At 39.9% G+C, this 26,952-nt stretch overlaps 1 protein-coding gene across 1 annotated transcript in view; it reads right to left on the minus strand.

Moving 5' to 3' along the window:
* The window catches only part of LOC128695221 (potassium channel subfamily K member 13-like), a 699,428-nt gene that overhangs the window by 46,162 nt on the left and 626,314 nt on the right, over positions 1-26,952 (minus strand). Inside the window, exons 6-7 of the mRNA XM_070091527.1 lie at positions 26,730-26,873; positions 24,635-24,832 (exon numbers count right to left, since the gene is read on the minus strand). Of these exons, the coding sequence (XP_069947628.1) occupies positions 24,635-24,832; positions 26,730-26,873 (342 nt within the window). The remainder of the gene's footprint in view (positions 1-24,634; positions 24,833-26,729; positions 26,874-26,952) is intronic.

Below are 26,952 nucleotides of genomic sequence, written 5' to 3' on the forward strand. Positions count from 1 at the left end.
TACCAAACCAGTGCTTTCCTATATCCTTCCTGAATCTGAATTTTTCCAACTTGAAACCATTGCTACGAGTCCTGTCTTGGCTGGAAATTTTCAGCACGCTATTTACATCCTCTTTATTTATTCCTGTTTTCCATTTATACACCTCGATCATATCCCCCCTAATTCTACGCCTTTCTAGAGAGTGCAAATTCAGGGCCCTCGGTCTATCCTCATAAGGAAGATTTCTGATACATGGGATCATCTTTGTCATCCTCCTCTGTACGTTTTCCAGAGCATTTATATCCATTCTGTAATACGGTGACCAGAACTGAGTAGCAGAGTAAGCAATTTATTACTAGTAAACAATATGTTACTAGTAAACAATATATTACTAGTAAACAATTTACTACTAGTAAACAATATATTACTAGTAAACAATATGTTACTAGTAAACAATATATTACTAGTAAACAATTTACTACTAGTAAACAATATATTACTAGTAAACAATATGTTACTAGTAAACAATATATTACTAGTAAGCAATTTACTACTAGTAAACAATATATTACTAGTAAACAATATATTACTAGTAAACAATATATTACTAGTAAACAATATATTACTAGTAAACAATATGTTACTAGTAAACAATATATTACTAGTAAACAATATATTACTAGTAAACAATATGTTACTAGTAAACAATATATTACTAGTAAACAATATATTACTAGTAAACAATTCATGACTAGTAAATAATATATTACTAGTAAACAATATACTACTAGTAAACAATATATTACTAGTAAAAAATTATTACTAGTAAACAATATATTACTAGTAAACAATATATTTCTAGTAAACAATATATTACTAGTAAACAATTTATGACTAGTAAACAATATATTTCTAGTAAACAATATATTACTAGTAAACAATATATTACTAGTAAACAATATATTACTAGTAAACAATATATTACTAGTAAACAATATATTACTAGTAAACAATATATTTCTAGTAAACAATGTATTACTAGTAAATAATTTATGACTAGTAAATAATATATTACTAGTAAACAATATATTACTAGTAAAAAATATATTACTAGTAAACAATTTGTTACTAGTAAACAATTTATTACTAGTAAACAATTTATGACTAGTAAACAATTTATGACTAGTAAACAATATATTACTAGTAAACAATTTATGACTAGTAAACAATATATTACTAGAAAACAATATATTACTAGTAAACAATATATTACTAGTAAAGAATATATTACCAGTAAACAATATACTACTAGTAAATAACATACTACTGTTAAACAATTTATTACTAGTAAACAATTTATTACTAGTAAACAATTTGTTATTAGTAAAAAAATTAATTCTAGTAAACAATTTATTACTAGTAAACAATTCAGTATCTGTTTGGAAATTCCTTTATATCTATCAATTAATTCGTTACGAGAAACTCACCGTAATGAATAATTATAGAAATGAACGGACTTATTGTATTGATCTTCACTTTAAGAAAACTATCGGCTGAGTTCCTTCTTCATGACTTAGTGTGTATGACCCTTGTAGGCTTAGCGCTTTGTTTTGATTATTATAATAATAAATCGCTGTTCGTGATTAATTTTTGGAACTGCAGAATACAGTGGAAGCTCGGTTTTCGTCATTAATTTGCTCCAGAAAGTCTGACGAAAACCGAATTCGACGAGAAAAAATTACCGGAACTGTTACGTTAGATGAGACAATTGCTGAGTGGAAAATATTTGTTTAGGTATAATAGGAAGAAAGTTGGTGTGGAAAGATATCAACAATGGTGTGTCAGAGAGATGTAGACTTCCTGTGATCAAATATTTAATTTATATAATTACATTAATAGCAGGAATGGAAAGCTATATGAACCTGAGGCAAAAATCTTGTGGGAAGAAATAAAAAAAAAGGGAGCTCTAAATAGAAATAACTAAAAAAATAAATGGCTAAAAATATAAAATTGAATAAATAACTGCAGAATGTTTTGAATAATTCAGCACCTGAAGGGATAGTTGAATGATGGAATTTAATGTTGATAAAAACAAAATGGAACTGGAAGCAAGATGAGGCTGCTTGAAGAATATGTATTACATAGGAAAATATTCATTGCAATTGGCAGCGGGATTTTGGAACTATTATTAAAATAAAATATTATCCATAGATGTTCCTGTAAATCAAATTGTAATATATTTAAATTGTACAGTGACAAAATATAAAATAGCTTTCAAATACAGTGGAACCCCGGATTTAGTACTTAATCCGTTCCAGAACAACGGTCGAAATCCGAGGCATATGAAAACTGAAGTAATATTTCACATAAGAAATAATGTAAATACAATTAATACGTTCCAGGCACCCAAAAATATTAACAAAAAATATACTTTTTAAAGAATAGTTTTACATGCAGAAAACAATGAGGAATAAATATAAATGACTAATTTTAATGATAAATGAACATTACGTAACTTATTGACGACTCTTGTTGGCATATTGAAGAAGCGAAGAGAGGAGAGGGAGTTGAGGTTATTGTTTGGAAGAGGAATCCCTCTCCATAATGACTTCAGGTGTCAAAGCCCTCTCTGGTGTTACTTCCCTTCTTTGCCTTTTACTGGCACTGGGCCCCTGTCACACTAAAAATCTGTCCAGAGAACTGTTTCTGGCGTCTCTTTAAGATTTGCCTAAAATGGAACAAGGTATTGTCACTGAACATGTTGCAGATGCGGCTTGTATCAGCACACACCAACAAAAGTTTGCAACCCATTCCACTTTGCACACATGTCCTTAATCACTGAAGAGGCACCTTCTCCCCTCTCTCTTCCTCCTCCTCTGAAGCAACTTCCTCAGCTGTGGTCTGTTGCTGTTCCAGTTGAAGGTCTTGCAGCTCTTCAGTGGTTAGCGCTTCCCTGTGGTCCTCCACCAACTCTTCCACATCCTCGCCACTCACATCCAACCCCATGGACTTCACCGAAGATCCAATAGATTCCACAACAAGCGTAAGGTCGACAGGGTCAGGGTCAGCCTCAAACCTTTTAAAATCCTTCTCTTGGACACATTCTGGAGACAATTTTCTCGAAGCAGAGTTCAAAGTCCTGGAAGTCACTTCCTGCCAAGCCTTACCTACAAGGCTTATGCAATGGAGGATAGTGAAGTGATTCCCCCAGAACTCTCTAATGGTCAATTTAGTGTCCGGGGTCACTTCAAAGCACTTTTGAAACATTGCTTTCAAGTAGAGGTTTTTGAAGTTAGAAATGACCTGCTGGTCTATGGGCTGGATGAGAGGAGTGGTGTTAGGAAGCAAGAACTTCACTTTTTATAAAACTGAAGTCCCTAAACAATTGGTCTTCCAAGTCTGGAGGACGAGCAGGAGCATTGTCCAGTACCAGGAGGCACTTGAGTGGCAATTTATTTTCCAGGAGGTATTTTTTCACACTCGGGCCAAATACTTCATGGACCCCAGTCAATGAAAAGTTGCCTCGAGACCCATGCCTTATTATTAGCTTTCCACATCGCACACAATTTACTCTTGACGACATTGTTTTCCTTGAACGCTCTGGAATTTTCAGAGTGTTACACCAGCAAACGCTTCACTTTGAAATCCTCGCTAGCGTAACCCCAGAACAAAAGAGTTAGCCTATCCTTCATAGGCTTGTGTCCTGGCTATGCCTTTTCCTCCTGCGTGGTGTAGGTCCTCTTCGGCATTTTCTTCCAAAAGAGGCCTGTTTCGTCACAAGTGAACGCTTGTTGGGGGAGGAATTTTTTAACCTCTATAAGTCTATATACTCCTTGAATTCATCAACGAATTCTTCGGTCACAAGTTTCAACTTGTAGCCTCACTATGCCTTACAACACTATGTATGCCACTACGCTTCATGAATCTGTTGAACCAGCTTTTGCTGGCCTTAAATTCACTAACAGTACATTTTCTGTAGTATATCTGCATTCAACTGCCTTACCTTTTCACAAATGATCAGCTCTGCAACACTATCTCCCGCTAACTGTTTTTTATTTATCCACACCAACAACAACTTCTCCACCCTTTCGCAACTTTAGCTTCCTTCATTTCTACTTTCTTTGCCAGGATGGAACAGATTGTTGATTTCGACATCACATACATCCTGTCAAGTTCACCTAAACGTACGCAACTTTCCAATTTTTTTACAATCTCTTTCTTGAATTCAATCATGTTTCTCACCTTCTTTACCAAAGGGCTAATGTTTCGAGTGAATGCTCGTTCAACCAGTGACAGAGCCAGAATGAGACATGCACGCATAAGAGTGGCAGCATCCCGGCGGGCGGACGCGTCTGACACCTACAATTCGAATTGTATGATATTAAAAACCGGAGTTCCACTGTATATGGATGAATGAATATACAAAAATGATTTACAACATGTTAGCTCTAAATTAGAATAGGCAGGAGCCTAAAAAAAAGTAGGTATGTTACCAAAAACAGCCTAAAATATATATTAACACTCAAAATATCAATTCAGGCTGATAGCAGGAAAGGAGGAGACATGATAACAACATGAAAGGTTGTGAAAAATATGAAAGAAGAGATAAAGGAAACTTCTTCTGAGACAACAGAAGGCCGTAGTAGTAGATTGAGAAAAAAAATTGGATCGGAAATGTTATAAGAAAATTTTAATCACAAAGAGGGTGGTAGAGCAACGAAATAACAGAGGAAGTAGTTAGTGCTACGACCATCGGATACCTAACATTATTGTATAATGAAACAATGACTGAAGACTGGAAACCACGAGCATATCTGCTGTAGCTACAGATAGGTAATTACAAAGATTTCTACACACACACACTCACACACACAGACACAGACAGACACACACACACACACACACACACACACACACACACACACACACACACACACACACACACACACACACACACACACACACACACACACACACACACACACACACCCGCACTTGATAAAGCACGTCAAGAAACTAGAGAAAGTACAAAGGTTTGCGACAAGGTTAGTTCCAGAGCTAAGGGGAATGTCCTATGAAGAAAGATTAAGGGAAATCGGCCTGACGACACTGGAGGACAGGAGGGTCAGGGGAGACATGATAACGACATATAAAATACTGCGTGGAATAGACAAGGTGGACAAAGACAGGATGTTCCAGGGAGGGGACACAGAAACAAGAGGCCACAATTGGAAGTTGAAGACACAAATGAGTCAAAGAGATAGTAGGAAGTATTTCTTCAGTCATAGAGTTGTAAGGCAGTGGAATAGCCTAGAAAATGACGTAGTGGAGGCAGGAACCATACACAGTTTTAAGACGAGGTTTGATAAAGCTCATGGAGCGGGGAGAGAGAGGGCCTAGTAGCAACCGGTGAAGAGGCGGGGCCAGGAGCTAGGACTCGACCCCTGCAACCACAAATAGGTGAGTACAAATAGGTGAGTACACATACACACACACACACACACACACACACACACACACACACACACACACACACACACACACACACACACACACACACACACAATATGAAAACGACATAGCAGCGAAAACCAAATCTGACCCGAAGCTGTTATACAGCCACATCAGGAGGAAAACAACAGTCAAGGACCAGGTAATCAGGCTAAGGAAGGAAAAGAGACAACAAGAAATGACCGTGAAGTATGTGAGGAACTCAACAAGAGATTCAAAGAAGTGTTCACAGAAGAGACAGAAGGGGGCTCCAGAAAGACGTAGAGGTGGTGCACACCACCAAGTGCTGGACACAGTACACACAATCGAGGAAGAAGTGGAGAGGCTTCTGAGTGAGCTAGATACCTCAAATGCAATGGGGCCGGATAACATCTCTCCATGGGTCCTGAGAGAGGGAGCAGAGGCACTATGTTTACCCCTAACAACAATATTCAATACATCTATGGAAACAGGGAGATTGCCTGAGGCATGGAAGACAGCAAATGTAGTCCCAATCTTTAAAAAAAGAGACAGACATGAAGCACTAAACTACAGACCAGTGTCACTGACATGTATAGTATGCAGAATTATGGAGAAGATTATCAGAAGAGTGGTGGAACACCTAGAAAGGAATGATCTCATCAACAGCAGCCAACATGGTTTCAGGGACGGGAAATCCTGTGTCACAAACCTACTGGAGTTCTATGACATGGTGACAGCAGTAAGACAAGAGAGAGAGGGGTGGGTGGATTGCATTTTCTTGGACTGCAAAACGGCGCTTGATACAGTTCCACAAAAGAGATTAGTGCAAAAACTGGAGAACCAAGCAGGGATAACAGGGAAGGCACTACAATGGATCAGAAAATACTTGTCAGGAAGACAGCAGCGAGTCATGGTACGTGGCGAGGTGTCAGAGTGGGCACCTGTGACCAGCGGGGACCCACAGGGGTCAGTCCTAGGACCAGTGCTGTTTCTGGTATTTGTGAACGACATGACGGAAGGAATAGACTCCGAAGTGTCCCTGTTTGCAGATGACGTGAAGTTAATGAGAAGAATTCATTCGATCGAAGACCAGGCAGAACTACAAAGGGATCTGGACAGGCTGCAGACCTGGACCAGCAATTAGTTCCTGGAGTTCAACCCCACCAAGTGCAAAGTCATGAAGATTGGGGAAGGGCAAAGAAGACCGCAGACGGAATACAATCTAGGGGGGCCAGAGACTACAAACCTCACTCAAAGAAAAAGATCTTCGGGAGAGTATAACACCAGGCACATCTCCTGAAGCGCACATCAACCAAATAACTGCTGCAGCATATGGACGCCTAGCAAACCTCAGAACAGCATTCCGACATCTTAATGAGGAATCGTTCAGGACCCTGTACACCGTGTACGTTAGGCCCATATTGGAGTATGCGGAACCAGTTTGGAACCCACACCTAGCCAAGCACGTAAAGAAACTAAAGAAAGCGCAAAGGTTTGTAACAAGACTAGTCCCAGAGCTAAGAGGTATGTCCTACGAGGAGAGGTTAAGGGAAATCAACCTGACGACACTGGAGGACAAGAGAGAAAGGGGGGACATGATAACGACTTACAAAATACTGAGAAGAATTGACAAGGTGGACAAAGACAGGATGTTAAAGAGATGGGACACAGCAACAAGGGGACACAGTTGGAAGTTGAAGACACAGATGAATCACAGGGATGTTAGGAAGTATTTCTTCAGGCACAGAGAAGTCAGGACGCTGAATAGTTTGGGAAGCGATATAGTGGAAGCAGGATCAATACATAGCTTTAAGCAGAGGTATGATAAAGCTCATGGTTCAGGGAGAGTGACCTAGTAGCGACCAGTGAAGAGGCGGGGCCAGGAGCTTGGACTCGACCCCTGCAACCTCAACTAGGTGAGTACAACTAGGTGAGTACACTCACATACACACACACAGGCAGGAACTATACATAGTTTTAAGACGAGGTATGATAAAGCTACTGGAGCAGGGGGAGAGAGGACCTAGTAGCGGTCGGTGAAGAGGCGGGGCCAGGAGCTGAGTCTCGACCCCTGCAACCACAATTAGGTGAGTACACACATTATATATATATATATATATATATATATATATATATATATATATATATATATGTATATATATATATATATATGTATATATATATGTATATATATATATATATGTATATATATATATATATGTATATATATATATATGTCGTGCCGAATAGGCAGAACTTGCGATCTTGGCTTAAATAGCAACGCTCATCTTGCCATATAGGACAAGTGAAAATTTGTGTATGCAATAATTTCGCCAAAATCGTTCTGAACCTAACGAGAAAAATATATTTCACTGTGTTTGTTTAGTATTAAATTATTATAAACAAATCTAAAATATATTTAGTTCGGTTAGGCTAAAATAAATTGTTCTTGTTATAATAAGGTTAGGTAAGTTTTCTAAGATTCTTTTGGTGCAAAATTAGAATTTTTTACATTAACATTAATGAAAAAAATATATCTTTAAACGTATAAGAGAAAATTTCAGAAAGGGCTTAATACTAGGTTAGGTAAGGTTCGCCTTTGGAGCTTTTGGTCATCTGACCGAGGCCTTCCGCTGGCTTACCGGTCCACCCCTTTAAAAATTATGGTCATTTATAACCATTGTTATATAATATAGGACTTAATACTAAATGAGTTCTTGCTAACTGACCAGTTTTACATATTCGGCACGACATATATATATATATATATATATATATATATATATATATATATATATATATATATATATATATATATGCTAGGAATTCGCAAGAACAGGCGAAAAATCGACAAACACTGATCTCTGGCTGAAGGAGACTCGAACCTACGAACCTTGGAACAATGTACGCAGTGCTTTACCAACCTAGCTACACTGGTCCAATACCTTGGCCTTAGCGTGAGCTAGACGTTGATCCATGGCAGCCAGCTTTCAAGCAGGAGGCTTACAGCTATTTCCGCCTGTTCTTGCGAGGCTTACAGAATTTTTGCCTGTTCTTGCGAATTCCTAGTATTGTTAAAATCTCTAGTAAGGCTGATGCATGCAGGGAATGAGGTGAAAAGCTGTAAGCCTCCTGCTTGAAAGCTGGCTGCCTTGGATCAACGTCTTGCTCGCGCTTGATGCCAAGGTATTGGACCAGTGTAGCAAGGTTGGTAAAGCACTGCGTACCTTGTTCCAAGGTTCGTAGGTTCGAGTCTCCTTCAGCCAGAGATCAGTGTTTGTGAATTTTTCGCCTGTTCTTGCGAATTCCTAGCATATATATATATATATATATATATATATATATATATATATATATATATATATATATATATATATATATATATATGCAATAAGATCTCAGTAAACAGGTGATTTTAAAATATGCAAAACAACCACTGTGAAAGAGTAGTGAAATTCCAAGCGCTTTCGTGATTACTCATATTGTCAAGGAACTATGACAATGTGAGTAGTCACGAAAGCGCTTGGAATTTCACTACTCTTTCACAGTGGTTGTTTTGCATATATATATATATATATATATATATATATATATATATATATATATATATATATATATATATATATATATATATATATATATATATATATATATATATATATATATATATATATATATATATATATATATATATATATATATATATATATGTCGTGCCGAATATGTAAAACTGGTCAATTAGCAAGAACTCATTTAAAATTAAGTCCTTTCTAAAATATAATCTTATACGATTAAAGATATATTTTTTTCATTAATGTTGATGTAAAAATTTATAATTTTGCACCAAAAGGAACTTAGAAAACTTACCTAACCTTATTATAACAAGCGCAATTAATTTTAGCCTAACCCAACTAAATATATTTTAAATTTGTTTACAATAATTTAATACTAAACAAACACACTGAAATATATTTTTTTTCGTTAGGTTCAGAATGATTTTGGCGAAATTATTGCATACACAAATTTTCACTTGTCCTATATGGCAAGATGAGCGTTGCTATTTAAGCCAAGATCGCAAGTTCTGCCTATTCGGCACGACATATATATATATATATATATATATATATATATATATATATATATATATATATATATATATATATATATATATATATATATATATATATATATATATATATATATATATATATATGTCGTGCCGAATATGTAAAACTGGTCAATTAGCAAGAACTCATTTAAAATTAAGTCCTTTCTAAAATTTTCTCTTATACGTTTAAAGATATATTTTTTTCATTAATGTTAATGTAAAAATTTTTAATTTTGCACCAAAAGAATCTTAGAAAACTTACCTAACCTTATTATAACAAGAACAATTTATTTTAGCCTAACTCAACTAAATATATTTTAAATAGGTTTACAATAATTTAGTACTAAACAAACGCATCAAATATATTTTTTTCGTTAGGTTCAGAATGATTTTGGCGAAATTATTGCATACATAAATTTTCACTTGTCCTATATGGCAAGATGAACGTTGCTATTTAAGCCAAGATCGCAAGTTCTGCCTATTCGGCACGACATATATATATATATATATATATATTTTTTTTTTATTATTATCACACCGGCCGATTCCCACCAAGGCAGGGTGGCCCGAAAAAGAAAAACTTTCACCATCATTCACTCCATCACTGTCTTGCCAGAAGGGTGCTTTACACTACAGTTTTTAAACTGCAACATTAACACCCCTCCTTCAGAGTGCAGGCACTGTACTTCCCATCTCCAGGACTCAAGTCCGGCCTGCCGGTTTCCCTGAATCCCTTCATAAATGTTACTTTGCTCACACTCCAACAGCACGTCAAGTATTAAAAACCATTTGTCTCCATTCACTCCTATCAAACACGCTCACGCATGCCTGCTGGAAGTCCAAGCCCCTCGCACACAAAACCTCCTTTACCCCCTCCCTCCAACCCTTCCTAGGCCGACCCCTACCCCGCCTTCCTTCCACTACAGACTGATACACTCTTGAAGTCATTCTGTTTCGCTCCATTCTCTCTACATGTCCGAACCACCTCAACAACCCTTCCTCAGCCCTCTGGACAACAGTTTTGGTAATCCCGCACCTCCTCCTAACTTCCAAACTACGAATTCTCTGCATTATATTCACACCACACATTGCCCTCAGACATGACATCTCCACTGCCTCCAGCCTTCTCCTCGCTGCAACATTCATCACCCACGCTTCACACCCATATAAGAGCGTTGGTAAAACTATACTCTCATACATTCCCCTCTTTGCCTCCAAGGACAAAGTTCTTTGTCTCCACAGACTCCTAAGTGCACCACTCACTCTTTTTCCCTCATCAATTCTATGATTCACCTCATCTTTCATAGACCCATCCGCTGACACGTCCACTCCCAAATATCTGAATACGTTCACCTCCTCCATACTCTCTCCCTCCAATCTGATATTCAATCTTTCATCACCTAATCTTTTTGTTATCCTCATAACCTTACTCTTTCCTGTATTCACCTTTAATTTTCTTCTTTTGCACACCCTACCAAATTCATCCACCAATCTCTGCAACTTCTCTTCAGAATCTCCCAAGAGCACAGTGTCATCGGCAAAGAGCAGCTGTGACAACTCCCACTTTGTGTGTGATTCTTTATCTTTTAACTCCACGCCTCTTGCCAAGACCCTCGCATTTACTTCTCTTACAACCCCATCTATAAATATATTAAACAACCACGGTGACATCACACATCCTTGTCTAAGGCCTACTTTTACTGGGAAAAAATTTCCCTCTTTCCTACATACTCTAACTTGAGCCTCACTATCCTCGTAAAAACTCTTCACTGCTTTCAGTAACCTACCTCCTACACCATACACTTGCAACATCTGCCACATTGCCCCCCTATCCACCCTGTCATACGCCTTTTCCAAATCCATAAATGCCACAAAGACCTCTTTAGCCTTATCTAAATACTGTTCACTTATATGTTTCACTGTAAACACCTAGTCCACACACCCCCTACCTTTCCTAAAGCCTCCTTGTTCATCTGCTATCCTATTCTCCGTCTTACTCTTAATTCTTTCAATTATAACTCTACCATACACTTTACCAGGTACACTCAACAGACTTATCCCCCTATAATTTTTGCACTCTCTTTTATCCCCTTTGCCTTTATACAAAGGAACTATGCATGCTCTCTGCCAATCCCTAGGTACCTTACCCTCTTCCATACATTTATTAAATAATTGCACCAACCACTCCAAAACTATATCCCCACCTGCTTTTAACATTTCTATCTTTATCCCATCAATCCCGGCTGCCTTACCCCCTTTCATTTTACCTACTGCCTCACGAACTTCCCCCACACTCACAACTGGCTCTTCCTCACTCCTACAAGATGTTATTCCTCCTTGCCCTATACACGAAATCACAGCTTCCCTATCTTCATCAACATTTAACAATTCCTCAAAATATTCCTTCCATCTTCCCAATACCTCTACCTCTCCATTTAATAACTCTCCTCTCCTATTTTTAACTGACAAATCCATTTGTTCTCTAGGCTTTCTTAACTTGTTAATCTCACTCCAAAACTTTTTCTTATTTTCAACAAAATTTGTTGATAACATCTCACCCACTCTCTCATTTGCTCTCTTTTTACATTGCTTCACCACTCTCTTAACTTCTCTCTTTTTCTCCATATACTCTTCCCTCCTTGCATCACTTCTACTTTGTAAAAACTTCTCATATGCTAACTTTTTCTCCCTTACTACTCTCTTTACATCATCATTCCACCAATCGCTCCTCTTCCCTCCTGCACCCACTTTCCTGTAACCACAAACTTCTGCTGAACACTCTAACACTACATTTTTAAGCCTACCCCATACCTCTTCGACCCCATTGCCTATGCTCTCATTAGCCCATCTATCCTCCAATAGCTGTTTATATCTTACCCTAACTGCCTCCTCTTTTAGTTTATAAACCTTCACCTCTCTCTTCCCTGATGCTTCTATTCTCCTTGTATCCCATCTACCTTTTACTCTCAGTGTAGCTACAACTAGAAAGTGATCTGATATATCTGTGGCCCCTCTATAAACATGTACATCCTGAAGTCTACTCAACAGTCTTTTATCTACCAATACATAATCCAACAAACTACTGTCATTTCGCCCTACATCATATCGTGTATACTTATTTATCCTCTTTTTCTTAAAATATGTATTACCTATAACTAAACCCCTTTCTATACAAAGTTCAATCAAAGGGCTCCCATTATCATTTACACCTGGCACCCCAAACTTACCTACCACACCCTCTCTAAAAGTTTCTCCTACTTTAGCATTCAAGTCCCCTACCACAATTACTCTCTCACTTGGTTCATAGGCTCCTATACATTCACTTAACATACATACATATATGTCGTGCCGAATAGGCAGAACTTGCGATTTTGGCTTAAATAGCAACGCTCATCTTGCCATATAGGACAAGTGAAAATTTGTGTATGCAATAATTTCGCCAAAATCATTCTGAAGCTAACGAAAAAAAATATATTTCACTGTGTTTGTTTAGTATTAAATCACTGTAAACAAATCTAAAATATATTTAGTTGGGTTAGGCTAAAATAAATTGTTCTTGTTATAATAAAGTTAGGTAAGTTTTTTAAGATTCTTTTGGTGCAAAATTAAATTTTTTTACAATAACAATAATGAAAAATATATATCTTTAAACGTATAAGAGAAAATTTTAGAAAGGACTTAATCCACGAGAATCAGTGCTCATCCTGTGTGGTTGTTACTAGTGGGATCCACTAGGATCAGTGTTCATCCTGTGTGGTTCTTACTAATGGGATCCACTAGGATCAGTGCTCATCCTGTGTGGTTGTTACTAGTGGGATCCACGAGTATCAGTGCTCATCCTGTGTGGTTGTTACTAGTGGGATCCACGAGTATCAGTGCTCATCCTGTGTGGTTGTTACTAGTGGGATCCACGAGGATCAGTGTTCATCCTGTGTGGTTCTTACTAGTGGGATCCACGAGTATCAGTGCTCATCCTGAGTGGTTGTTACTAGCGGGATCCACGAGGATCAGTGCTCATCCTGTGTGGTTGTTACTAGTGGGATCCACGAGTATCAGTGCTCATCCTGTGTGGTTGTTACTAGTGGGATCCATGAGGATCAATGCTCATCCTGTGTGGTTGTTACTAGTGGGATCCACGAGGATCAGTGCTCATCCTGTGTGGTTGTTACTAGTGGGATCCACGAGGATCAGTGCTCGTCATGTTTGGTTGTCTCCAGTCGGATCTCAAAAGAATCATCACTCACTCCAACCATATTTTTCTTCCATATATATAATTTACCAGAAAGAGCAAATGATATGAATATTTTTGCAGATGATGCTAAACCATCATATAAATTAAAATTCGTACATCACTGCAATATTTTAGAGAATCTGGAAGACAAAATACTGACGGAATATACGCTGGAATACCTTTGACTATTTAACTACAGTATAGTAGGTGTAGTGTTGTGTGTACGTGAGGATTACGACCAATAGTGGACTTGAGGACCATATTTAAGCGGGGAAATGTATTATCTGCGTTACTAGCTAGAAAGGTACAGGAAGGCTCCACTTATACACCACCTCCTTGAGGTGTTCCACGTTTTCGTTGGTATCGGCGCCGGCTTGAACATAAACAGAGGAACACCGCACAAAGGTGCTGTGTATGCGGAGCCTTTCTACTTATGCCTTTACCAACTTATCAGTTCTATTATGCCTCTGTAGATTAATGTGACATAGAACCTACAGATGGTTTACTATTTACAATAACACCGTAACGTGCTTAAAGGACCCCAATGGAAATACGTCACTCTGTCTGACTTTTTTGGGTTATCCTAGGTTTTCTACACATATGCTGCTATTTATGATAATTCTATGTAACTGTATTTGTGTATACCTGAATAAACTTACTTACTTACTTACTTACTTACTTACTTACTTAATCTTGACTTAAGGGTCCAGTCCCTGGATCCATTATGCGCCTCTGTACCCCATACCCCATTCCCACATGATGATAATGGGGCATGGGGGTGCACAATGAAGATGTTGAACTAACTAAACTAACTAGATGGTTCCTTCTAGGGAGGTGTCTTGTTGCTGGTGTGATCTTATACCGTGTACTGTGCGCACCCATCTTAGCCAGACATACTTATCAATTCCAGTGGATGTTGCAACCAAAGCTGTCCACATTATTGATCCACTATTGATCTGCTGAACAAGAAGGCTGAGTCATGCAGGAAAGGTCATACTGATTCACAACATTATCCATCCCGTATGTCAGCTTAATATCTCTGATGGAGTTAGTATCTGATACTGTACGAGTGTTGTTATGTTAATACTGACACACTCTGGGAATTGGACAGACACACATGCACACTCGAGACATTTATTACAGGGAACATGTCATCACCAGTGGGAATTAAAAACAGAATGTACCGTGAGAGGTGAGGTGAGGTGAGACAGAGAAAGACAGGTACAGTAACGAGATCACTTGTCAGAGACTAGTGAGCTGAGCCTTATATTGAGCGAGAGGATTCGATGTTGAGAAAGACTTGCATAGAATGAGCCAATAGGCCTACTGTAGTGATCCTCTGTTGTTACTTATGTCCCTGATTGCAGTGTTTTGGTTGGTCAGGAACTTTTGAGCGAGAATTCTGGATAAACTAAAGCTCCATGAGCTTTGTGTGAGAGCATAATGAAACTGAAACAGCTAAGACTTCCAGACACCGATGCCTACCTTGTAAGTTTTTCTCTCTCTCACCTTTTGATGTAACTATGTGTACTACGATGTAGGACACATGCGTTATTTATATCATCACAGCAGCAGGCATTTCTGTGTTCTATAATATGTTCGTCCATTAATCCAGTTGTTTTCCCTACGTAGACCTTTTCTTATTCCCCTCGAAGTATCGTATACACAAAAACAATGGTTTCTGCGGCTTTGGCTGGTTTTAGCTGAACTAGGTCCCTAATAGTGGCCCTGGAACTGGTTGCTACTTTCATATGGCTGCCTATGTGAACTGTGGAATTGTTGATTACCACACTATACACAGTACCTGGCGGAAGCTGTCTCGTGTGTGCCGTCGTTGTTATCTCTGATGACGTGGAGACCGTGCCTTCAACAGTCAGAGATGGAGAATAATACGTAGGAACTGTAAGTTTTCGAAAACGCTTTTGATATACTTTCACTTCTCGAGAAAGTGTGGGTTGGAGATCTTATGGGCTCTTAGAAAATCAATCAGTGGTGACTGCCCACTAGGTTCTAGTATCATAGTGCGAGGAGATCGTCCTTATTGGATGGCCTTGTGTAAACTTTAAATGTCAGTCTGTGGCCACCTTTGAGTTGAAGGACATCCAGGGAAGGTAGAAGGTTGTTCCTCTCCTCATCTAATGTTAATTTGATAGTCAGTTCGATGTTGTTGATGGCGTTGAGAATATTTTGTAAATTGAGTTTTTTGTTGAAGATGACCAGTATGTCGTCGACATAGCATGGTCGTGTAATTTTGTCCCGCATAATAGGAATAATGCGGCCGAACACGAGGTAACCCATATAGAGGATAACCAATACAACGTAAGTGTGGCCACGGTCATCCCAGAACACTGTATTTTTATTTTATCTCTTGGCTGAAGTAGTCGTAATTCATTCATGGTCCCACCAGGGCAACAAAATTTTCACTAGGTCCAGTGAGGTCTAATGTGCTGCTGACTGTGTTGGGGAGAATTCCCTGGATACTCCGAAAATATAACCTGGGCAAGAAATTTTTCACAACTACTACCCAGCAATAATAGACTAGCTGGTTACCTAAAACCTACACGCCCTCACATCATGCATCACCATGTCCTACAGAAACAAAGAATTCTCGCTAAACATCTCTAAATATTTGGGTACCATCAGAAAAGCACGCCTTAGGTGCTCAAGGCGTGCCGTGTCATTGATATCATCGTCAATAATAAATTCTCAGCCAGCTTTGACGTTACATTCCTATTTATCATCTTGTCAACCTCACAAGCTGTTTCTCTTAGCAACACAATCAGTGACACATTGGACCTCCGAGTACCCACACAAGACTGGTTTCATCCTAAGAGTTCATGGGATCTCCAGTCCACACTTTTTTAAAGGAGTACAAGAATATCAGAGACATTTACTGCTATACTTCATCTTCGAAGAGTAAAGGTACGCCTTCCACATCATCAGAGAGGACAATGATGGCACACACAAGAGTATTTGCACCGGGTACGTAGTCCTTCCCGTCTCCAGCAACATTTTTCCAGCTGTCATAGGCAACCATATTCATCGTATAACTTAACAAATCTTTGAGGACAATTGTGGTGTAGAGGTTTGAGCTTCAAAGCTTTTTATAGTTATACCATGAATTAAGGAAAGATCCTAGACTTCACCTCACGAAATCAGACAGAGCAAATGAGATAGTAGTTATGGACAACGTAGATTACAGTGGAAAAATAAACATGATATTAGGAAACAGGGGAACTCAGGCGCCTCTTAACTCCCGGAGACTTCGCTCAAAAATCATTCAGGTGAGTCTAGTTCCCACAATTTGTGATATTTATCGGTGACACTAACAATAGCGAGTGTGTGTGCAAACATTAAAGGCAGTTTGCTACCTCTACCTATGTGATTATAAGTCTGGTCACACTGGCACTGGTGGCACTTCTTCTGGCCTCAACCAACACGGACAAACGGGAAGCCCCGGCACTTTTGACCTAAATCAGCAGTGCCAACAGGAAGCCGTGACTGGTTTAGGCTAGCATTCTTTGCCTAGTCCAGAAAAAGCGTCAATTAGCCTGGTAGCACACTTCATGGGCAGACTGACACCTGGAGTGCCAGCACACTTCATGGGCAGACTGACACTTGGAGCGCCAGTACACTTCATGGGCAGACTGACACTTGGAGTGCCAGCACACTTCATGGGCAAACTGACACTTGGAGTGCCAGCACACTTCATGGGCAGACTGACACTTGGAGTGCCAGCACACTTCATGGGCAGACTGACACTTGGAGTGCCAGCACACTTCATAGGCAGACTGACACTTGGAGTGCCAGCACACTTCATGGGCAGACTGACACTTGGAGTGCCAGCACACTTCATGAGCAGACTGACACTTGGAGTGCCAGCACACTTCATGGGCAGACTGACACTTGGAGTGCCAGCACACTTCATGGTCAGACTGACACTTGGAGGTCCAGCACACTTCATGGTCAGACTGACACTTGGAGTGCCAGCACACTTCATGGTCAGACTGACACTTGGAGTGCCAGCACACTTCATGGGCAGACTGACACTTGGAGTGCCAGCACACTTCATGGGCAGACTGACACTTGGAGTGCCAGCACACTTCATGGGCAGACTGACACTTGGAGTGCCAGCACACTTCATGGGCAGACTGACACTTGGAGTGCCAGCACACTTCATGGGCAGACTGACACTTGGAGTGCCAGCACACTTCATGGTCAGACTGACACTTGGAGTGCCAGCACACTTCATGGGCAGACTGACACTTGGAGTGCCAGCACACTTCATGGGCAGACTGACACTTGGAGTGCCAGCACACTTCATGGGCAGACTGACACTTGGAGTGCCAGCACACTTCATGGGCAGACTGACACTTGGAGTGCCAGCACACTTCATGGTCAGACTGACACTTGGAGTGCCAGCACACTTCATGGTCAGACTGACACTTGGAGTGCCAGCATGGCCCAGCATGACCAGCTACTAAGTGAACATAACACACACACTCCACTCTCTTACCTGCTGTTCAACAGCCTTCGGGAGACTCTTCTGTTTTAAGATAAATGAAAGAGTTATAGATTTATTTCAGATAATAGAATCTCTAAAAGTGTGCAAGGCTTAAATATTTGCCTCTCTCTCTCTCTCTCTCTCTCTCTCTCAAACACACACACACACACACATAAATGGTAACATAAACAGCGAACAGATCAAATGTCTATGGACAACAGCTCGTAATTAACTTGCACCAGTGATGCTCTGAGAGAGTTCTGTACCAGTTCCTTCCTTTTAAAATCACAACATATCGAACAAAAAAATATGATCTAATAAAGCATCTCAATGGAAAAAAAAAGAACTGTCTTAGCTTATAAGTGTGTCCCACTTATCTGAGGTCCACTGTGTGGACCGAACTAATGTCAAACAATTGCTTCTATTATTATTATTATTATTAAAGATTAGCCGGTATTCAAGAATTGCTTCCATGCACTTTAAAGGTACACTCAAGCACGAATTTCGAGGCGAATCAATAGCCCGAAACAATGCAATTAAATTTCGTGACGAGAGTTTGCAACACGTATGAGTTTTTTCTTTTTTTTTTTTTTTTTGGGTAGAATTTTCAACAACCGATGTAGACTTTTCACTGAAGCTGTGTATGCAAAAACCATAGTCATTTCCTAAGTAGCTGAACAAGCGCTTGCAAAACCTCGAATGTAAGTAGGAACTTTGCTGGTTCTTCCTGTGGTAACAGGAATCCCGATGCTGATTTTAAGTATTGGTAGAGGCGGTTTTGATGGTGGTAGTAGTAGTAGTAATAGTAATAGTAGCAGTAATATCAGTACTTGTTATAGTAGTAGCAGTAGTAGTAGAAGCAACAGTAGTAGTAGTAGTAGTAGTAGTAGTATTAGAAGTAGTAGGTAGTAGTAGTAGTAGGTAGTAGTAGTAGTAGTAGTAGGTAGTAGTAATAGTGATAGTAGTAGTTGTAGTAGCCTTTATTGTTGTAGTTTTTGCAGTACAAAACAAAAATCTTCCATCTCTATTGTTAAATATTCACGTTTCCTTCTATTCCTAATATAATCATTCCAGCCATTTTTTCCCAGGCAGTAGTATGGTTGTAGGCGGCGCGGCGCACAATCTTCTGCTATACTTCATATATTTAAAACAGAATCATAAGTAGCTAAACAGTATTTAATCCTCGGCGTAGTCTCGCCATATTGAATATCAGTGGTATTAAGGTGTATTCAAAATTTTGGATAAATAAAAACGCTATATATATAATGACATTTTCCGGGATATGTTCTGAAACCGGACGAGTATTATTCCTGGTCAGTCAGTGGCCAGGAGAGAGGAGCAGGTGAGGTGTTTGTGGGGTAGTACGAGAAGGGCGGCGGCTGGGAGAAGTCGTCATGGCGTTTGGCATTGGTTTGCGTAGGTGGGGTGTTTTTTTTCTTTTGTAAGTTTATTTTACAATAACCTATATCATAGGTTATTTGTAAAATAACTTATGGTATAGGTTATCTTATATGTGTTTAAGTGCTCTCATGTTTACCTGTAAGGCCCTAGCGTTCCTGTTTAAGTTTTGGATGAGTACTAGTGTGGTGTTTTTGCCTGCTGGTAGACAGACTGGCAGACGAAGGGGAGGGGGTGTCATGGAGCCTCCCTGTTTATAAATGTTTTTATATTTTCTTTTTCTCACTAGTAACAGTGTGCTAGTGAGCTAAAGGTGAACTGTAGTGTGGTGATATTGGTTATAGTAGACTTTAAGTTGTATATACTTTATGATTAATATATATTATATTTTTGTATAGGTGAGTTTTTGTGTTTTTCCTTATAATAATATTGAATAATTAATGTTCCACATTAAATATGAATTTACAAGTTGGCCCTAGAGTTGTTTCTATTTCTATTTTAAATAGAATAAATGCCCCTAGACAGGTATGTCATTTACCCTTTAGGAGCCAGGATGTTTCAGTTAAGTCACGCAGTCAAAGTGTAACATATAGTACACAATAAAATGGCATAGTCTTCATATTATGTCTATGTATTATAATGATAAAGATACCCAGATGTTGTACATGTGTTTAATTCGTCATTCTCGACATAGTCCGTGGGGTCTACTGCTGTCTGCCTTTCCCAGGTACAACTACTCTGTTGTACATCACGAGGTTGATCACCTCAGCTACTCTGACTGACACAAGGCATTTGAAGGTAAACAATAACAGAAGGACATCGTCAGATTCATCTTATTCTTCACCTTCCTTGAGAGACGTCCAGCCAGTGTTTACGAGTAATAATGATTCCTAAATGATGTTTTCCACGTTATAATCTGTTATTCGCTCAGCATAATATATTCAGTGAATGGCACGGCAGTATTAGTACCTCGTTCTACCTGCTCTTTGAAGAGTGTAAGGAACTTGCCTCCACCACTCCTACGTCTGGATTATACTGTCTCTACGACACATAATGCAGAAAAACCTTCCTAACTTCTCTCTTGCTTGTGTGTGTGTGATCAGATCAGATCAGAGGACTCACAGGTAAGGACCCACGAGGGGCGAGGTGCAAGTGGGGACAGGGCGAAGAATAGACGGTGAGAGGAATGTCTTGAGTAGAAGAGAGAAGAGTCAGACCCAACTGCTAAGCCTGGATAAACAATGACGAAGACGATGTAGAAGGCAACAGGAACTCTGCGGTGATAGCTGCATCTTGCTGGATAGAAAAAACTGCGTCTTGATGGTGACAGGATGCTGCAAGCGACAAGGGAGGAGCTTATTGTTGATTGGTCAGTTCATAGTGGCTTGATGGTTACCTGGAGTTGTGGCGTTGTTTTACGATGTAAGTGTTCTTGGAGAGTACAGTTCCATTTTCAAGACGTGTTAACATGTGTCGACATCGAGGATCTTGAGAGCATTTTTCAGTATGCTTTAGAAGACTTGAAAGTTCAATTTTAGTAGTATAGGCAGAAGATTCGATGACAAACTTGACGTTCTTTTGGATGAGGTGAGATTTGAGTTCAGATGCTCCATGTCTTGAGGATAATTTGCTGTGGCGCAGAAAGTGACTCCATCCTAATTAATGTACTTGTCGTTATCTTCATCTTGTACAATATCGAGTCTAGAGTCGTAGGATGGTGTTGTTGGTGCCGGTTTTTCTTTCTTGTTATGTGGTGTTGAAGGTGGAAGTGAATATGTATTGTCATCTTCATTGTCATCTTCAGTAGAAGAATAGGAAGATGTTTCTGGTGGCAAGGCTTCTGATTGGTCGGTATCAATGAGGAGTGGTGGCGGTGAAGGCTTCTCATTGGACGTCGTTTGAGTGACGTCACTAGTTGTTGGTGGTGTTGGATTTACTGCAGCAGAGGTGTTGATTATGTCCTTGGTGAATCTGAGAATTTCTTCAGAAGGTGGAGATGCTGGAAATGTGAATGATGGCATGTTATTTAATGCAAATAACTCGTTGATGGTAGAGTTAAAGGATCCAGGAACAGCCATGTTCTGCATGTGAGCGTATAGTAGACAATAGTGGATCTTCGTTACGTCACATGTTGGAGGAGTGATGGTGGTGGTGGTGGAGGCGGGCTGAGTAGATGCTTGAAGTAATTTTGCAGTGTCTGCAATTGCGGCATACGTTGGTGTGTTATTAGTAGATTTTTTCTTTGCTGCATGTTGTGTTTTCTTCATAATATCCTTTCTTGTAGGACATTTTGCTGCCAGTGTATGGTGGTCATTACTTTTGCAGTTTAAACACGCTGGTTGTGTTGGAGCAGCAGCGGTGCAGGAACTGAAGGTGTGTCCCTCACTACCACATGTAGTGCAGAACTTCTTGTCTTTTACTGGACATGCCTTGGTGGTGTGAAGATAAGAATAACAGTTCCAGCAATGTTGGATGTAGTGGTATCTCTCTGATTCTATGTAGGTGGGACTGATGTAGTAATAGTAGACAGCAAGACCTTCGTTCAGAGCAGTGGCAGCCATGTTCACGTCGGTAAATGTGACCTTGAGCATAGACGATGCATTCGGGATTTTGGTAATGCTGTCAACAGTTGCCCAAGTATTTTGAGTTTCAATAGATGACTTGAGTTCAGCAATTGGTTGAGAGGTCAAAATCTTATCCAGTTTTTTCAGGAATACTGATTTCCTTGCCCTGAGGGCAGGAGATAATGTAACAGTAAACCCTTGAGCAATAAGAGTAGTGGTGGCTTCTGTAGTAAGTAACTTCTCTGCTTCAGCATCATCGTGACACACAAGAATGAATGCTTCTTTCAGTGACAAAATAGTGTTGAATTTTACTTGCAGTGCTCCCTGCACAACAGTTGCAAGAGCAAGCTTCGTTGAATCATCAACGGTACCACTTTTTGGCTTGATCTTTACACGATTTGCGTAGCTCATCGCGCAAGTCAAGACGAAGACGACGCTGGTAGAGGTTTCCCTCCGCAACGGGGATCGTAGGGAGACTGAGTAAGTAAGGAGAGCTGCTATGACCTGCCAGGGCGAGAGTCAAGAGCAGAATGTAACCAAAAACCTGTGTGTGTGTGCGTGCGTGCTCACCTATTTGTGGTTGCAGGGGTTGAGACATAGCTTCTGGCCCCGCCTCTTCACTGATCGCTACTAGGTCCTCTCTCTCCCTGCTCCATGTGTATGTGTGTGTGTGTGTGTGTGTGTGTAATTACCTACTTTCTTTTCCAGGTTTTTAACCTTGAAGTTTCTGGGATAGCCTCTTAGGCCAACGTCTTTGGATAGTCTCTCGGGACAGCCTCTTGGGTCAGTCTCTTAGGCCATCCTCTTGGGCCAGCCTCATGATCTGCTACTAGCAGCCTTGATTCAAACATATACTATTTCATTCTGCTACTCTGAGTCGATGTGTTCAGTCCATCACACTTGATAAAAGTGCAGCGTATTCGCGGTGATGGGACTTATATACTCACACCCAAACATTGCATAAGTGTCTCATTTATCAACTTGTCGGTTTTCTAAACTATTTATTCGCAGAACAAATGTTCCTGTTGACGAAACGAATAACTCTTTCTCTTATGCTGGAAGTAACACTAGTGGTGTACTAATATTACCATATTATCCGGCATATAAGGCGCAATTTTCCCCCACAAATCTTGAAAAATCAGCCTGCGCCTTATACGCTCAAGGTGAAGGTCAAGGGTAGGCTTTGGGTTGGGCTTTAGCTGTTGTTTACTAAAGTTACGTTAGCAAACATATGAACGTGCGCCTTATATGCCGGAAAATACGACAATTGTGTCACTAGCAGTACACAAATGTGTCAGGAGTTTATCACCACTGTACCACTAGGAATATCACTGTGTCACAGTAGTAACTACCTTCATATTTCTCGCCTCTTTGTGCAGGGGCATTATCTCTGTCACCTCCACTCTCATTCCACCTTTTACATGGACTTTCAAATTTCTCAAAAATTTGCATTTCAATTTTCCCGTTTATCTTTCTGTCACCTGTCCAAGATAACTGTTATCCATGGATCTGCCGCTCAGGGAAATTGCTATCCAGGAATCACCTACCGAAGGAAACTTGTATCTTTGGGCCATATGCTCAAGAAAAGTGTTATCTTTAAGTAATCTGCTCAAGGAAACTGTTATCTTGCATAAATCTGAAAAAAAAAATGTTATCTTACAGTAAATTCAAGGTCTCACTGGAATTCTTACCTTTGAGTCTTCCGTACACAGAGAAATATTTTTTCAAAGACTTCCTTCTTTTTTCACAGGTTTATTCTCTTTGAAAATCTCTCCCCACGGATTTGTACCTTCCTTCAACATCCCGTCATATATGTTCACTTTATTAGTGAAGATATGACATCTCAGGTCTTTCCCGGTCTTCGAACGAAGCCAAAGATGACTTCTTCCTACACCTCCAATTCTTCTCATAATTCTTCCCAACTTTTCTCCAAATCTTGACCCACCCAATCCAATTTTTTTTTTTAAAAAGTCTCCTCACACATGTATCACTCCAACTGGAGTCCTTCCAACACATTCACAGTTCTTCACTGCCTTCCAACACATCCACAGTTCTTCCCTGCCTTCCAACACATCCACAGTTCTTCCCTACCTTCCAACACATCCACAGTTCTTCCCTGCCTTCCAGCACAGTTTTACATATTCCCTTCCCACTGCTGCAACTCTCCTCTCTATTTCAGCAGCACTTTACCATGCTCTCTCTCCTCTCCAGAGTCTAAGATATACCCTTATCAACTCACGAGCGTCCGTCATGATGTCTTCCACATCTCGGTTTCATGTAGCTTTCCTTCCCCATCTCTCCTCCAGAAACCTTCACATCCATCTCTTTCCCTACTCTCAACTTCTCTTACCTCTCCAACATTTTTCTCTTGTTCTTACCTTGTTAGTGGATATGTATTCTCTCATAGAAACCATTTCTCCTGACAGTTTTCTCTCCGTCTCCGAGCGGTAGACAGCATCCATTTCTTTGTCCAGTCTCTTGATCTGTGCCTTCTGGACTCCCGCCGGGGAGATGACGTTCCTGCGGGGTGTGTGAATGGGAGTTGGCTGGTCCCCATCAACACATTCCGCTGTCCTCTGTGGAACACATGCAGGAGTTAGAGGATAGGTGGTGGCTGTGGCTGTGAAAGCTAAAGGGGTATAGGTAGAGGTGTTAAAGTGCAAGGGTTTGCTGAAGGGGTGTTAGAGGGGCGGTGGTGGGTGTTGACGTGGGAGGTTCTTAGGCGCTGATGACGTTCTGGTATTGTGGCGGTGGGTGGTTAAATTTAGTGACGCTAGCGGTGGTGGGTGTCGACGAGAGGACTGGGCAGGGCTTTTCTCTAGTATGTGGAGGCAGTTGGTTCTGGGACGAGCTGTATTGATATATGCTAATATAGACGATAATATATTATTATTATTATTATTATTATTATTATTATTATTATTATTATTATTATTATTATTATTATTATTATTATTATTATTAATATTAATTATAGACGTTTAAAGCATGTTGGACATTTAATGCAAGTTGTGAAGCCTCGATTTTTTCTGTTAGTTAAGATACAGACATGCTTCCTAACTGTACGGTGAGTGGGTACAGGGGAACACATGCGAGCAGAGTCAGTAAGTGGCTATACGTGGGTATGAGCATATATATGTTTAAAAACTTTAGCAGAGAGAAGGCACCTGCAGTAAGTGTTACACAGTAACCATCCCAAAACATGGAGGAACAGGTCTTTTTCTTAACACAATTTAAGTCAGATTTAACGGATTAGAGCTGTTATCCTGCCTCAGTTCATTCCTAAGTCCAACCATATCAAGGTATACTAACCCCCCCCCCAGGATGCGACCAACAGCAGTCAGTTACTGCTAGGTGAACAGGAACAAAAGGTGTAAGGAAACCTGTCCAACGTTTCTTCTGATGCCGGGGATCGAACCACGGACACTCAGTGTGTGTAAGCTTAGTGTGCTGCCAACTGAGCCACGGGACACCTGAGTGTTACCATCGTTACTACACCATCAAAGACCTGCTCTGATACACTGTTACAATCAACGTACATACAAATAACCCATACCCTCTCACAAGCTACTTGAGAAGAGGGTCACCAATACAATAGATGCGAGACATATATTAAGGTATATCAAAACAATTCATTTGTCTTAGGCAGGAATATTATTGGCTGTAATGTATAACTGAAGACTTTCTTGTGAAATTACAAAGATTCTTTTATTTTTTATTATTCATACATCGGCCGCTTCCCACCAAGGCAGGGTGGCCCGAAAAAGAAAAACTTTCACCATCATTCACTCCATCACTGTCTTGCCAGAAGGGTGCTTTACACTACAGTTTTTAAACTGCAACATTAACACCCCTCCTTCAGAGTGCAGGCACTGTACTTCCCATCTCCAGGACTCAAGTCCGGCCTGCCGGTTTCCCTGAACCCCTTCATAAATGTTACTTTGCTCACACTCCAACAGCACGTCAAGTATTAAAAACCATTTGTCTCCATTCACTCCTATCAAACACGCTCACGCATGCCTGCTGGAAGTCCAAGCCCCTCGCACACAAAACCTCCTTTACCCCCTCCCTCCAACCTTTCCTAGGCCGACCCCTACCCCGCCTTCCTTCCACTACAGACTGATACACTCTTGAAGTCATTCTGTTTCGCTCCATTCTCTCTACATGTCCGAACCACCTCAACAACCCTTCCTCAGCCCTCTGGACAACAGTTTTGGTAATCCCGCACCTCCTCCTAACTTCCAAACTACGAATTCTCTGCATTATATTCACCCCACACATTGCCCTCAGACATGAAGGCAATAATTTCTTGCATAGTGTAATGTAACTGTGGTGTAGATGTTGATTAATTAAATTAACTCTAAAGTCATCAAGAAGCTTAATGAAATTTAAGACATAGCTGTTAAGACCAGATTTGTCATTTGACAAAATTGTAGAGAGAGAGAGAGATAGGTTATATTAATTTTCTCTCACCTTAATTATGAAGTTAAGGAATTGTTTGACGATGATGGAGATGACGTTGAAGAGAGAGTAGATGCAGCAGCAGCCAGTAATTAGCACGACGAAGTTGAAGAAACGATAAGCGTTCAGACCTTTACCATAATTCTCGTTGAGTCCCTGAAACACATAAGTGTGCACAGTTAATGATAGTACCATTCTTGTTTTAGTTATATATATATATTATATATATATATAT

This window comes from Cherax quadricarinatus, chromosome 35, assembly GCF_038502225.1.
Source record: "Cherax quadricarinatus isolate ZL_2023a chromosome 35, ASM3850222v1, whole genome shotgun sequence".
In the NCBI taxonomy this organism is placed as follows: domain Eukaryota; kingdom Metazoa; phylum Arthropoda; class Malacostraca; order Decapoda; family Parastacidae; genus Cherax; species Cherax quadricarinatus.